Source organism: Andrena cerasifolii, chromosome 10, assembly GCF_050908995.1.
Source record: "Andrena cerasifolii isolate SP2316 chromosome 10, iyAndCera1_principal, whole genome shotgun sequence".
Classification (NCBI taxonomy): Eukaryota; Metazoa; Arthropoda; class Insecta; order Hymenoptera; family Andrenidae; genus Andrena; species Andrena cerasifolii.
Window position 1 is genome coordinate 7,422,108 of NC_135127.1, and position 13,275 is coordinate 7,435,382.

Consider the following 13,275-nt stretch of genomic DNA (forward strand, 5'->3'; position numbering starts at 1 on the left):
GGCGCGGTAATTCGTATTTCCCTCGGAATTTCAAGGTTCCATTTTGTTTATACCGTGTAAATTCGGATGTGTCAATGATAGATTGCCGCTGGCGGGCAAGAGTGGGGCGGCCAGGCGTTCACAAAAGATGTTTATTATCAGTAAACCGAACACTATGGTAGGCCGCTCATCGTCCCTCCCCTCCTCGTCCTTTCGGTAGAGTTGGACTTTCATATCAGTTGGCTCGTAGCTGTGACTGCGCGACGTTTGGTCGTGTGCCACGCTACACCCGTTGTGTCACCGGAATTTCCTTCCACCGAAATTCCCCGTCGCGACTATTTCTCAAGTATCTTGTTTATCTTCGCGATTGCGACAGGCGCGCGATAATCAACGGCCACCTGGCGATAATTATTAGCGCCACTTATAAGTGAGGATCAATAATTTCGTTGCAAAGCGTGGCTGATAGAATCACTTGTGCACACACCCGGGCGCAGTTTGCCTTTCCGTTATTAACTCTGATGTTCGACTTAATAAGACGTTGCTCTCGATGTTTGCTTACACGCGGTAACTGTCAAGCGTCTCTTTGCGCGGCGCGGAACTTTTAAAACGGCGGCGCGAGAAGCATGGGAAAAGAAGGAAAGCGACCGGAGCGCGCGAGTCCGCCGAATACCGAAGAGCGCAGGAAAGCCGAGGGACGTTGTGTTGAATAAAATCCCGGGGACTCCCGACACGGTGCAGGAATGCGATAAAAGTGGTAATCGACGGGCGGAGCGGAGGGAGCAAAATCGTAAAGAAGAGGGAAACTTGACGGGTGCCGAAGTCAAGGTCAGCCCACCCCACGCCCTCGGCCACTTGGGGTACGTGCTCGCCGCTGCTCGGGGGTAGACACGGTCATTGAGAAGCTTCTCGTGGACGCCGGCTTGTTACCCGGCGTAAGGATCTCGGGGTACAACGAGGAGGCCTTCTCGCGGGGAGGGAAAAGGAGAAGCAGAAACAAGGTAAAACGTTGTAACGACGACAACGAAAACGACGAATACGAAGGAAGATCAATCGACGGCGAGGGTGGGGGATCGGGTGGACACGTAAAAGGAAGAGGGACAGGCGACGGTGAGGAAGACGGAGAGAACTGAAAGATTCGAAGGAGAGAAAGAGAGAGAGAGAAAGGGAGGAGCGAGATAGAGGGAGAAAGACGGAAGCTGATCAAACCGAATCGAACGAGGAGAAAGCTAAGAGGTTCTATTCCTCTCCCTTCGCCCTCTCGCGCTCTCTTTCTTCCCCTCGTTCCATCCCTGTCCGGCGTCGTACACCTGTCCTCGTTTACCTGGCAGCACGCCCCGCCCCGTCCAATGGAGGCGCGACGGGCCCGGTGACGTCAGTGACGCGTACCAGGAGGGCCCGTATGGTGGGAGCAGGATCATCCACCACCACCTTCGGAGGCCGTGAGAGCCCCACGGGGGCCAGCAGCTAGCTGCAACCAGCGCCAGCGGCCCGGCCGGCCGTTGGCCAAGTTGGTGGGGGCAGGAAGAGGGGCACCCTGGACCCGACCAGGCCAAAGGAACAACGTAGGCTACCCACCGAAACCCATCACGCATTTCCCACCACTGACTCGTCCGGAAAACGTGCGGTCAGAGAGCTTCCGGACTCGGTGCTCGCATATCGAGTTCAGTCAAGTGAGTCAGGTCGATCGGATAATACAACCTCTGGGAAAACAACACCGGGCCAAGTCCGAGGATCTCGAGTTCGGTTTCGACGGTTTCAGACGGCGCGCGGATTCTGGCGGTTATCCCTTATTTTTCCTCGGGGCTAGTGGTGAAGCGAGAGATAGAGTTCGCGGTGACACGTTGCACGGCGATGATTCCCCTCGGTCGCTACCACGTAGAAGCCACTGGTCGAGAAACTTTGGCCGCGACAACGTGAAGCTCGTTGATAGACCAGCACGCGAGAGGGGTTCGATGAGCGTCGAGTTCCGCGCCTGCATCGGTATCGTCGCCACTCTGATAACACCGAGCGAGGGAAGGATAAAGAGAAGGGAATAGAGGGGAGAGAGACTCTCGTTTGGAGGCTCTCCTGAGTGGTGAACGTATCCGAGTGTGCCCGGTTGGTTCGGTGCCTGTTGATCACCCTCGATTCCTGGTGCTAGGTCGGGCAGAAAGCTCCCGGCACGGTGGTTAGCTCTCGCGGGTGGCGGTAATCCGACGGTCGCAGCTACGACGGTCAGAACGGTGATAAGAGTGCGCGCAGGGGGGGTGTGTGATGCCCTGGTTATGGTTAAGCGTGAGTGAGGTCAGTGGCAAGAGGAGGATAGGAGAAGAGACAGCACAGGCAGCCCGTCGCTCGAGTCGTTGTCGTCTAGGTCGTCGCCGGCCTGTCAACCGTGGAGGTGGAGGAGGCAGTGGTGGTGGTGGTGGCGGTGAATACTCGGTGGTAACGTCGACGCGCTCGACGCCGACGGCTGCAACGACGTCTGTGTACACGAGGATCACCGACCACTGACCAGGCAGGGTCGTCCTCGAGCCAGAGCCACGTGATTATGGTGCACCATCATCACCGTCGTCGCGGCCCTCAGGCGAGCCATCACTGCGTCGTCAGGAGGCGAGGCACGACACCCTCGCTTCTGCAGGTACTCCTGCTGATACTCGGTCTCTGGCTACCAGTGCTGGATAACGGTGGCTTGGTCCTCGCTTGCGGACCAGGCAGGGGCGGCGGCGGACGGAAGAGCCCGAAGAAACTCACGCCGCTGGTGTTCAAGCAGCATGTGCCCAACGTCAGCGAGAACACGCTGCCAGCCAGCGGGATCAGCGAGGGCCGCGTGTCCAGGTACGACTCCAGGTTCCGGGACCTCGTCCCGAACTACAACGCCGACATCATCTTCAAGGATGAGGAGGGCACCGGGGCGGATCGTCTCATGACACAGGTGAACGAACCTTCGCACTTTCACTTAATTCCTCGTTACGCGTTTCGCGTGTCTTTTGGGGGTAACTTTCCGTTACGTAGTAAATTCGAAGAAGTATAGCGTAATGGTAAAACAATATTAGGTCCATGCAAAAGGTTCGCTTTATTCGTCTTTATTAAAAAGTAAGATATATGCTTTTTTAATCGAAGTATCTTAATGTTGCCAGTTTTGTGGTAAAAGTACAAGCAGGTCTAATAAAAAAGACATTTCCGTGCACCTAATATCACGTTATATACTGAGAGTACGAGGTTGTATTCGAAACAGTCACTGGGCAAGTGTTTTGGAATTCCCACAGCCATGAGTGGCGAGATTCATCTTTGACGACTTGTATTCCCAGGAGTATCTGTTTAACAATTACCTAAGTTACTCACTGTATTTCTTCCATTTTACTGTATAAAACTTGCATGAGATTTACCTTGTGCTACCTGAAAGAGGAGCTCGCCAGACTTGTTATTCCGGAGCGCAGATGGACACGTACCTACTCGTGTCCAGGGGATTCATCATTTCTCGCGAGGGTGTTTTCGAAGCATCGAGTGTAACGTTGTCTCTGATAAAGTGCCGTCGTGTGTCAAGCCGCGATAAAGCCTGTCGTCCTTGAAACAGGCCGCCGGTGAATCATCGCAGGGGCGACACGATATTTCACCAAATAGAGGCCGTAGCTATCGGCCGATCGATCTGTCGATTTGGGAAAGAGGTCTAGGTGGCTCGGAGCCCGCGGAAGCCTGGATCGTACAGGGCGAAACGGGGACCAGGCTTTGCTCAGAATCGCGTTCCGCGTAGGCGTAGGGAGCTAGAAGATTCTAGAAAGAGTGCAGTCAGTGACCTTTACGTCTGCTTCCGATAATAGTACAGTGATTCGCGCGCGACTGTACCCAGAACCGCGAATGGTTACTGTAACCATGGCACGATATTTGGTTATTCAATGGAACGATACACTTGCAAGTCAGAATTGCCTATGGAGCACGATGAACGGTGCACCGCGGGAATTCCAGGGGTGATCATAGTGAGACCAAAATATGTTTGTCTCCTCGCTAACAAGACCGTCACGATTCCTAGATACCGATTGACAGGCATCGATAAGCGGGCAAGTTCGACGATCGATTCAATTTCGTTACATAATACACTGTTTGCTTTTCGTATCTACGGTATTAGCCATTCATTGGCGCGCGTCGAAATCCTTGGGATGGTCATTAATCACAAAGCGTTCTGATATGCCCTCGAATAGTCGCCCGTGCTTATCGCTGCGGCATTGAAAGAATTGGAGATTTCGTCGCTTGAATTTTCATACGACCGTGATTTAAGTGCCGCCGTGGACGACGCTTCGCCCGCTGGTTGTACTGGAATTAGAATGTTAGACCGTTTACAGGATCCTTGAGATTGATTGCGTCTCTCGTTTAAAGTGCAGCCTGACGGGCGCGTTAACTGCAGCTACGCGTGTTATTACTTCAACGCGTGTCACCGTGCTCCGCGGCCGTATGACAAATTAGCTACCGCGTGTCGTTAAACGTCGCCAGGTGATTCACGCGAAATGCTATCCGCCCGATAAGAGCCTCAATCGCTCCTGAATACGTTTCGCGTGTACAGGATCGATACCTGAAGCTGGAACGTATCGCAGGATATCACGCGAAGCTGCTGTAACGTGATGTGGCAGTGGGAACAATTAATAGTAAAGAGTCCGTTGCGGGAACGACATTAATATGATTAGTAGGGTTAACAGGATACAGTCTAGAGTCCAGATAAAGGAGAATGGGCAAGGTTCATCATCGTTTGGTAGATTTAAATCGGATAAGAGAAAAACAGATTTCTAGAATCGACCTTCGTTCCTTCATTAAATTTTGCTGAATGGCTTCTCTTGCGCAATATCAATTGAGGATCATTATGTCATCTGCTTGCGATTGTAAGAGTTATTTTGGGGATATTATGCGAAGCGGGAGATACTCCTTGTAAATAATAAAATATTTGTATAATAAGTAGGCTTTCGTGTTTGAGAATAAGATCTCTGTTAAATTTGCACTTCTACTCCATGCCTTCACTGATCTATTTATCTTCTGCTTATTACTTGTACTTGTATTTGTACTTTTAAACAGCAACAGTGCTATTTGATTAGGCGGATGCAATTTGAATCTCGAATCACACCGAAACTGTGTCGCCGTAGTTCCACCATTTTTCAGTTCTACCATTTCATAAACGCAAATCTCACTCTTTCCCCAAAAAGCTGAGGCAACCATGAGATTCCGAAGCAAAAAACAGAAGGTACTACTTTCCAATTTAAACTCCTCCTTCGCGTTCGCAGCATCCAGTTTGTAGGCAAAAGACCAGCGATCTCTTTCACGACAAATCCAGCAACTTAGCGATTCAGAGACAGCAGAGGGTCAGTGTGTACTTTTCAATTTCACATCCTTTACCTTTCACCATTCACTGCGCAGAAGACTCGCGCTTCTCATTTAGGCGACAAATCGACAGATTAGGAGGCCGTCGAATAAAAGGAAAGGAAAACAGTGGATCCTCCGTTGTCACCACCTGTGCGCCGGCCTGTAGTCGTTCAGGGTGCTCGTCGATGTTTATTCCCTGTCCATAGAGCGTCCATTAGTGCTTTATTCATGCAGTTTTTATCGGTGTTTGCCTTCCACTTGGCGCCTCCGCGGATCGTGAAACGATTCTCCTAACTCCGGGCCCGTTGTATTCCAATTTGTAAGTCCCACGTTCGCGAGACTTGCGCGGCGAACAAAAGGGGCCAGCGAGCACGGCGCCGGTTTCCGCTCGTAAACCATCCCCGCTGGAAGGACGCATCGCCAGCCGCCGCCACGGGTTTCCCTCTCTAGGTATCGCGCTGTTTACCCGCGTTTCGCGAAACCACCCGGCCGCCGTTTTTATCGATGCGTTGAACGTTGAACTGGCGCCGAATCTATCGTTCGCGGCGATGCTTTCACTCGTTCAAATATTATTCCAAGATCTGCCTTGTCCCCATCTCCTCGACTGTCATGGATAAAGGTCGCGGAAGGAAATCGTCAGCTTCCGGGGAAACGGGCGCACTTATCGCGTGCACCAGTAAATATCTTCTAATCTCGCCTCGATTAAAAATGTTTAGAAGCTGGATTTATGTTCAGAAAGTGTCGCAACTGTCTGGAATAATCGGAAGGTCTGTTATATAGTATCCAGCCTGATAAATTGATCATCGAACAGACGCAGACTCTCGCTGAAAGTTCGAATAGGATTCAACGAGATATTGTGTTCGTTTTTTAATAGTCGAGCTGTGGTATTTCTCTCGAAAGTTGCGCCGATCGTTGCGCCGCGGTGTTGCATCATGGTGGAGCGAATTGGCAGATCGGAGCGTGCCTCGATGTATTCTCCCCGTGCATCGATGTCTCCGGGGCCAGAAGGGATCCGTCGCCGACTTGGTTGCGCGCTCGTTAACGCCATGTTTTGCGAGCATGAGCCTCGTGTAGGACGAGAATAAGCTTCTTCACTGCGATCGTAAAGCGACGGTACACCCTGGCCAATTAGCGTGTCCCACTGATTGACGAATTTAAGTGCAGCGAATAACGCGACGTTCTTGCCACCCTTGAATTATTTCCCGAGTAAACGATTCATGGAGTTCGATAGTCGAATCTGTTGCTTTAGATTTAGGACGTGCAGGTAACTTTAATTGACAGAAAGTCGTTTAATTAAAATATTTCTTCAAAGTTTTCAGAGTTTTTTCCATAAACTCGAAACGTTTAGATAGCACCACAAAAGCAATTTATAAATTAACGACGAGCAACGTGTCCCCCGGTTGTTTCACTTGTAATAACACTTCTGTCTAGCCAAAGCAAACTTCGTTTTCAACGAGATCACAATAATGAGATTTTCCTCGAGTAAGAAGTTGAGACACGAAAGCAATAGGAGGCAAGGAGCCAGCGAGTGGCAGGAAATTGCTTGCAGCGCCTGGTTTGCCGTTTTCGCGTGTTGTTCTTCGCGGTGGTTCTTGTCCTCGTATAATCGCGGCACGAGGAGGCCAGGTCGCGCGGAATAAATAGTGGAAAAAGCGCGTACCGCGCGCCGGCTCTAAGTGATTGTGGGTAGGTTTATGGCGGCCATAACCGGTGTTTGGTTTGGCGCGTTAAATCTCCCCCAATTATGGCAAATAAACCTAATGGCCGTGCTTCTCGTTCCACCTTTCCCTCTCGTCGGCCGAGATGATCCCTCTCGTCGAAGGATTCCTCGATATCGATCGGCCTATCGTCCCAAAATCGATCCTTCGCCCCGGAGAGAACCTCTACCGCCGATGGTTTCGAACCGTGAGAATGTTCGTGGGGTACTTTGAGAATGATAAATGAAACGATCGCGCGGACGATCGATCGAAATTCGATACATACGGCGTCGTCTATCAATTATATCGATCCAGTGTGCTGTGACGAGTTAATTGTCTGCACGGAGACGCGGTAATTGAGATTTACTTTGAGACGCGCTGTGGAAATATTGGGGTGTTTAGTGATCTACGTGGGGCAATAGATCACTGTGGTGATGGTATAGACTGTTTTGGGGGTTGCTGGTTTCTGGGGAATGTTTAGCAAGCGTTAGGCATTGATAATATGTGCATATTATATTGAAAACTTCAGTAAAGTATTACTAAACTTCTGAGTTTGAGGAAGAAGTAAAGGGGGACTTTGTGTGGTTAATCAATTTTACAACTTTACTCCAAATGAATATGTGCGCTTAAATTGTGCAACTAATAATACAGAGTTTAAAGGTGAAAATCCACGGTGAGACAAAAATATCGTGTCTCACATGAGACTTTAATCTCATGAGACAATTATTTCATTATTTTATTATTTTTTAACTATTTTATCATTAGTTTCATGAAATTAGACCCTCGCGAGACAAGTTTCGTGATATATTTTCAAGAATCTCATCTCTCGCGACTATTTCCATTATTTACATTTAGTTGTTGCTGAGATTTTTGTCTGATATAAAATCTCATCGTGAATTCGCACCTTTACATATACTTGGGATGTACAGTTACTCTGAAATATCTGAGGGCCAAAAGTGATTCTAATTTTTAGTTAGGATGATAAACAAATTTGCGATAATTATTTTAAATAATTTGATATTCTATCACTTCCAACGAAGAACCTCTTCCCCCAGTATTTAATAATCTGAAAATTCAAGTAGAATGCTCCCTTAACTCGCCACGAACACAGTTCTTGCGCAATGTCTGACTCATCCTGGCTGAATCTACTAACTCAGCAGCCACGACATACGCGTAGGTATTTCATTCACAACGAAAGTAACGAATTAAGAAAATTCTTCATTACTGAAACAGAATTAGCTACGTGCACTAAAATATTCTAGCATCAATAACCATTGACATCAGCCTCGAGCAAATTTCTTCCCTTCCATCGAATAATTTTTCCCACAAGGCTCGTCACGGTTTAATAATTGCAATAATGGAACTCAAGATCCCAAAGAGATTATCAATGGCCCACAGTGGCACAACGAAGCTGCTAGTGCTCGCAACGACTTAGAAATGGTGTCCGATGACGGGCAATGACCAACCAGGTAACCCGATAGGCACACTTGGCGCCACGTGGGGACGTTTTTGACCCTGTGGAGTCAGCTCGCGATGACACCGCGACGTCGACGACGCTATCGTTCCCGCTGAACGATCGAGAAACGATAGGAGGGAAGTCAAGGTGAACGTCGCTGGGAATTCGAAACCCGCGGAGTCACTTTGCCGCGACTCGTTGACTCCGGACATTGGAAACGTTTCCAGTTATCGTTAACGGGTGGGAAAAAGTAGCAGAGTATTTTAGTACGTTATTCCTTACTGATACGCGTACGTTTTGTACTCGAATCAGTGGTACTTGAATTCCTCGCGTATTTGGCGTGTGTGAAGCAGTGGCCGAGTAATGGCGAGGCCCTCGAGTTCTTTAGCCGTTTATAAGGCACCCGAGGATAAATTCAGCGAGAATATTTATGTGGAAGTATGGGAATAGTAATATAGTTTTGTTGTTATATTTACCCTCCGTTGCATAACTTCTTCGATTTTGGAAAAAATACATTTTCACACTTGTAATTAAATTCACAAAAGATGCAATGTTGTGATAGGATACTTAACCCTTTCGCTGCGTATTTAAATTTCCGGACGACCCTCAAAAAGTGTCAATTTCACATCAATAAAAAAGTTGTTAATTTACAGTTTTTCATTTTTTTCGGAGAACATTGGTGAATATCACAGCACAAGAGAATACATTCGACTACAGTCGAACGCCGCAGCGAAAGGGTTAAAGCCAATGCACAAATGTTAATTTTTATATTATATAGCAAATGTTCCCCCAGTTTACGGTATACATTTTAGATTTCTAAATGGAATATTGTTTTGATATACAGCATCATCGTTAGTGGAAGCATTCGTTACGTAACAATTTGCAAAGACACGAGTCTAAATCACCCACAATAAAACTTTCCGGCACAAAGTGATTAGTAGGTACACACTCAACATCACATAACTTCTTCGGTACAAGCTTATTTGTCTCGCGCACCCATTCAACGGCAACGCAGAAAATACATCACGGGGAAGTGGCATAAAAGTCTAGAACAATGATCCGTGAATCATCCCGCAATGACTAACATGTACTTCCCCTTTAACGAGCGTGCAATAACGTCAATGTCCAGCATCGAACTTTATTAACTGTTCGCCGTTTAACCAGGGCCTGGTCCCGCCGCGATTCCATTCGCCGGGCGATTTATCGATCGCGAACACTGTCCCCGATCCACGGTGGCCGCGGCAGGCGATAATTCGCTTGCGTAAGGGGGAAAACGTCGTTTAGGAAAACTAATCACGCGCATCACGCGGCGCTCGCGTGTCGTTATTTACGACGTGCCTTTTAATGCAGCCGATTGCCCGCCGCAACTATTTATTTTCCGCCGTTGGAGCGGGCGAATAGGCCGCAGCCGGGGCTGTCCGTCGGACAATCGCGTGCATGACGATTTATCAGCGTGGCGTAACGCATTGGCAACAGGACCGCGAGATTTCTCGCGCGCGGCCACGGGCCCCCCTTCGATAAGAGAGGCTCTGTCTCGATCGATCGACGTAATCTTGATCGACGCGAATTCACCGAGTAACGATTTATTTCCCGCCCGTTAAACGTCCGATCGTCGGGCGAGCTACAGCCGCGAACGATTATTACCTCTATTTCGTGGATCGATACCGCGTTGCTTTGTAACGCTTGTTGTCAGCGGTGAGTTATGGGCGCCCTGTAACCCATGAAATATCACAATGCACGCATCGAATGCCACGAGTGGCTAATGCCAAGGCGGATTCGATTCTTTCGATTCTTCACTTTCAACCCTTCCAGGCCCTTTGTCGATATTAATAGACGGAATTTTAGAGGAAGCCTCGCCACGGGAGTGAGGACTGCGTTTTTTCCGCTGGAAGATGCTTTCCTTTTCACTTAGTCGCTTGGTCGATCGAACCACCTCGCATCGAATTGGAATTAACACTCTGTAAAAAAGGAGTAAAAGAGGCGGTGATTTTTCATTAAGTCCACGAAACCGATTATCGCTCTCAGGCAGAAAAAAATAATAATTCACAACTCTTGTACTCCTTACAACACCACGGGTAACGAAAGTTTAGAAATCTAAGGTGTGTAAAAGAAAACCTGACCATCCTTTCTTCGTATGTAACTCACCACAATAGCAATCGACTGTCGCAAACTCAGCCACCGAATCCATCTCAAACGCCATCAAATTCTGCACGTACCCAAGTCTTCCAGTCAAGCCCCGACAATTTTCCGCTGCGTATTAAAGCTACGTGTTGCGCGCAGCAGTGGTTTTAATTGCCCCGACCTCGGCTCGGCCGTCGCTGATTTACGCCCCATGAAAATTGAATTAGGAAACCCGCGATTACCGGCGCGAGGCATTAATACGCAGCCTGTTGTGGCGATTTTGCGCGGGACGGTGGGGCAAAGTTTGACATTTGCGCGGCGCAGAATGAATCTACTCGATTTAATAAGCGCGAGTCCCGCGGGATCCGCGGCACGGAACGCCGCTTTGCCCGGCGATTTCTCCTCGGCAGCGATCGATCAAGCGAACCGGTCCTCCGGTTGAAAAGTCGATACTCGATAAATATCAGCGAGGATCCTGAAAACGCGGTGGCCGGCAGACACTCGGTCGGCTAACATATGGCCAGACGTCTCGCGCTTGCGTTTTACTAATGCCCGCGCTGGATTAGCGTCCGCCGCGGAGCGCATCCACTCTCGCGCTCGCCTCCTCTCCGTTTTGTGCCGTTATCTTCGAAGCCATAACCCCGCAAATCCGCGGGCATTTGTTTCCTGCCCCATGGACGTCGGGGTTACCTCCGTTAACCCTGATGCAATCGTTCTTGCGTTTACAGCGACAAATCGCTGCCTCTTCCTCGCGCCTCCTCTCCCTTGCTCTGCTACCTTCCCGGCTCTTCTTCGCGCGCGCACCCTCCTTTGTCTCTCGCTGCACGGCACCGCTGGGGAAATCATTTCGCGCCGCCGTCTCGGGAGATCATCTGCGAGGCTTTATCGACGCGACAGGGGCGATCGGTAAGTAGGCATTCGGGGAACTTGTGGAACACATCAAGCGGGTTGACGAACTGGAGGACTGGGGGTTTTCGAGGGTAATTTAATTTCTGTTACGTGGGGAATTACTTGGTTGATTACCGATTTCTAGGGGGTGGTTTTCTAATCGGAACTGGGCGATGTTTGTTTGAAGTTAGATCCCAGGTTTTCACGTTTAATATTGAGTTGACATCGAAGAGCACTAGTTCCGCAGGGTTCCAAAGTGGCCGAGAGTATTTTGAGGGATTTCAAGCAAACATTGTGAAAGTGACGCTGTCAAAATTTAAGCTCGAGTAACTAAAAGGAAGAAGTTGTAAGTGTTTGTATTCTTAAGGGGGAATCATATTCTTTGGGCTAAAAACCTAGGAAAATTTGGGATTTTTTTTTAAGAAACCAGCGATTCGATTCATCTGAAATTTGGACCATGTTTTGATGCATCTTTGAGGAAGTTGTAGGTTTTTTTTTATTAGTTTTTAACCGTAAATTTAGTAGTTATGCATAATCGACCATCACGCCGCGAAAAATTCGGCGTCCGTTGGTGTGCATGATATTTATCTACCAGGTAATCTGAAACGAGCAATTAGCAATAGCGATAACATTAACAATAGCTTTTTAAAAAAAAAAACATAAATTTCGGGAACTGTTATACGAGACTCCCCCCTTAACTCAGCAATTTTCACGCAGAATCGATAAAGTCGAATTCGGAAATAGTTTCCCAGAAATCGTCACGGTCAGGTCAGAAGATTCTGAGTGGACGGAAATGAAGCTGCGCAAAATGTGGAAGAGCCTTGTAGCTTCGCAACCGGATACCAGCGCGATTTATTGTCGGCTATTCATCGGCTCTCGGTCGATCGAGAGGTTTCGGTGGAAGGCATGCCTATCTCGATGTGCACGGTGCTTAAAGTAGAAACCGCAGACCAGGATGCGTATAGACACCAAAGGAGTACGAGGCGAGAGCCTTGGGTACCTTTGCTGCTTTCTTTCTCCGTCTCGTTGCCGTCCTCTCTGCCCCTCTCTGTTTCCCTCTTCTCGCGGCACGTTCGATTATATGTGGGATAATACGGGTGAGAACAAGAGGGACAAAGAGGCCACGCGGTGGAGCGAGCCGATGGGAAGAGGACGGCGAGATGGCCGAGTGCTAGCGAAAAGGAGAGAGAGAAAGAGAGGGACGTATAATCTGGTTGGTCCACCGAGTTTCAACGGGGAAAGGATGAAGGAAGGGCCGAGGGCCTCGAGGCGGCCGCCATAATGCATCGTGAGAAGTGTGCATGGGGTCAAACGGGTCAAAAGAACGTCATGGCGCTGCTCGCCCCTATGGCGGACCCCGCTTATACACGCGTTCAAGCCCTCGTCGATGCTCGCTTAACGTCGAACCCTCGAGTACGTGACGCCTGGACGACTTCATCGTGATTACGATGGACCTTGAATCGTAAAAATGGTGGACGGTTGCCTTGCTTCATTGGTACCACCCTTGCCCCGTGGTAACACCTTCGAATCGTTTCCATCGAAGGGTAGGCTCAGCCAACATTTAACAACGCTTATAGCATCTTACTAGGGAACAGCGTTGCTTTGCGCGAGGGAGGAGAATATCTTCTTTGTATACTCGAGTATTATAATGCAAGGCGGATCCAGAGGGGCGCGATAGGGCGTTGTGTACTATTCTGTATAAATAATCAATATGAATTTAATCGTTTAGGCTACAGTGTCAGATAGAGATATTAAAATATAAATTACCAGCAAATTTTAAATCTTGTAAAAGAAGGTTAAAAAATCTAC

At 48.8% G+C, this 13,275-nt stretch overlaps 1 protein-coding gene across 1 annotated transcript in view; it reads left to right on the forward strand.

Annotated features, from left to right (window-relative positions):
• The window catches only part of Hh (hedgehog signaling protein), a 63,965-nt gene continuing 50,690 nt past the window's right edge, over positions 1–13,275 (forward strand). The window contains exon 1 of the mRNA XM_076822073.1: positions 1–2,893. Coding sequence (XP_076678188.1) covers positions 2,510–2,893 — 384 coding nt within the window. The 5' untranslated portion in view covers positions 1–2,509. The remainder of the gene's footprint in view (positions 2,894–13,275) is intronic.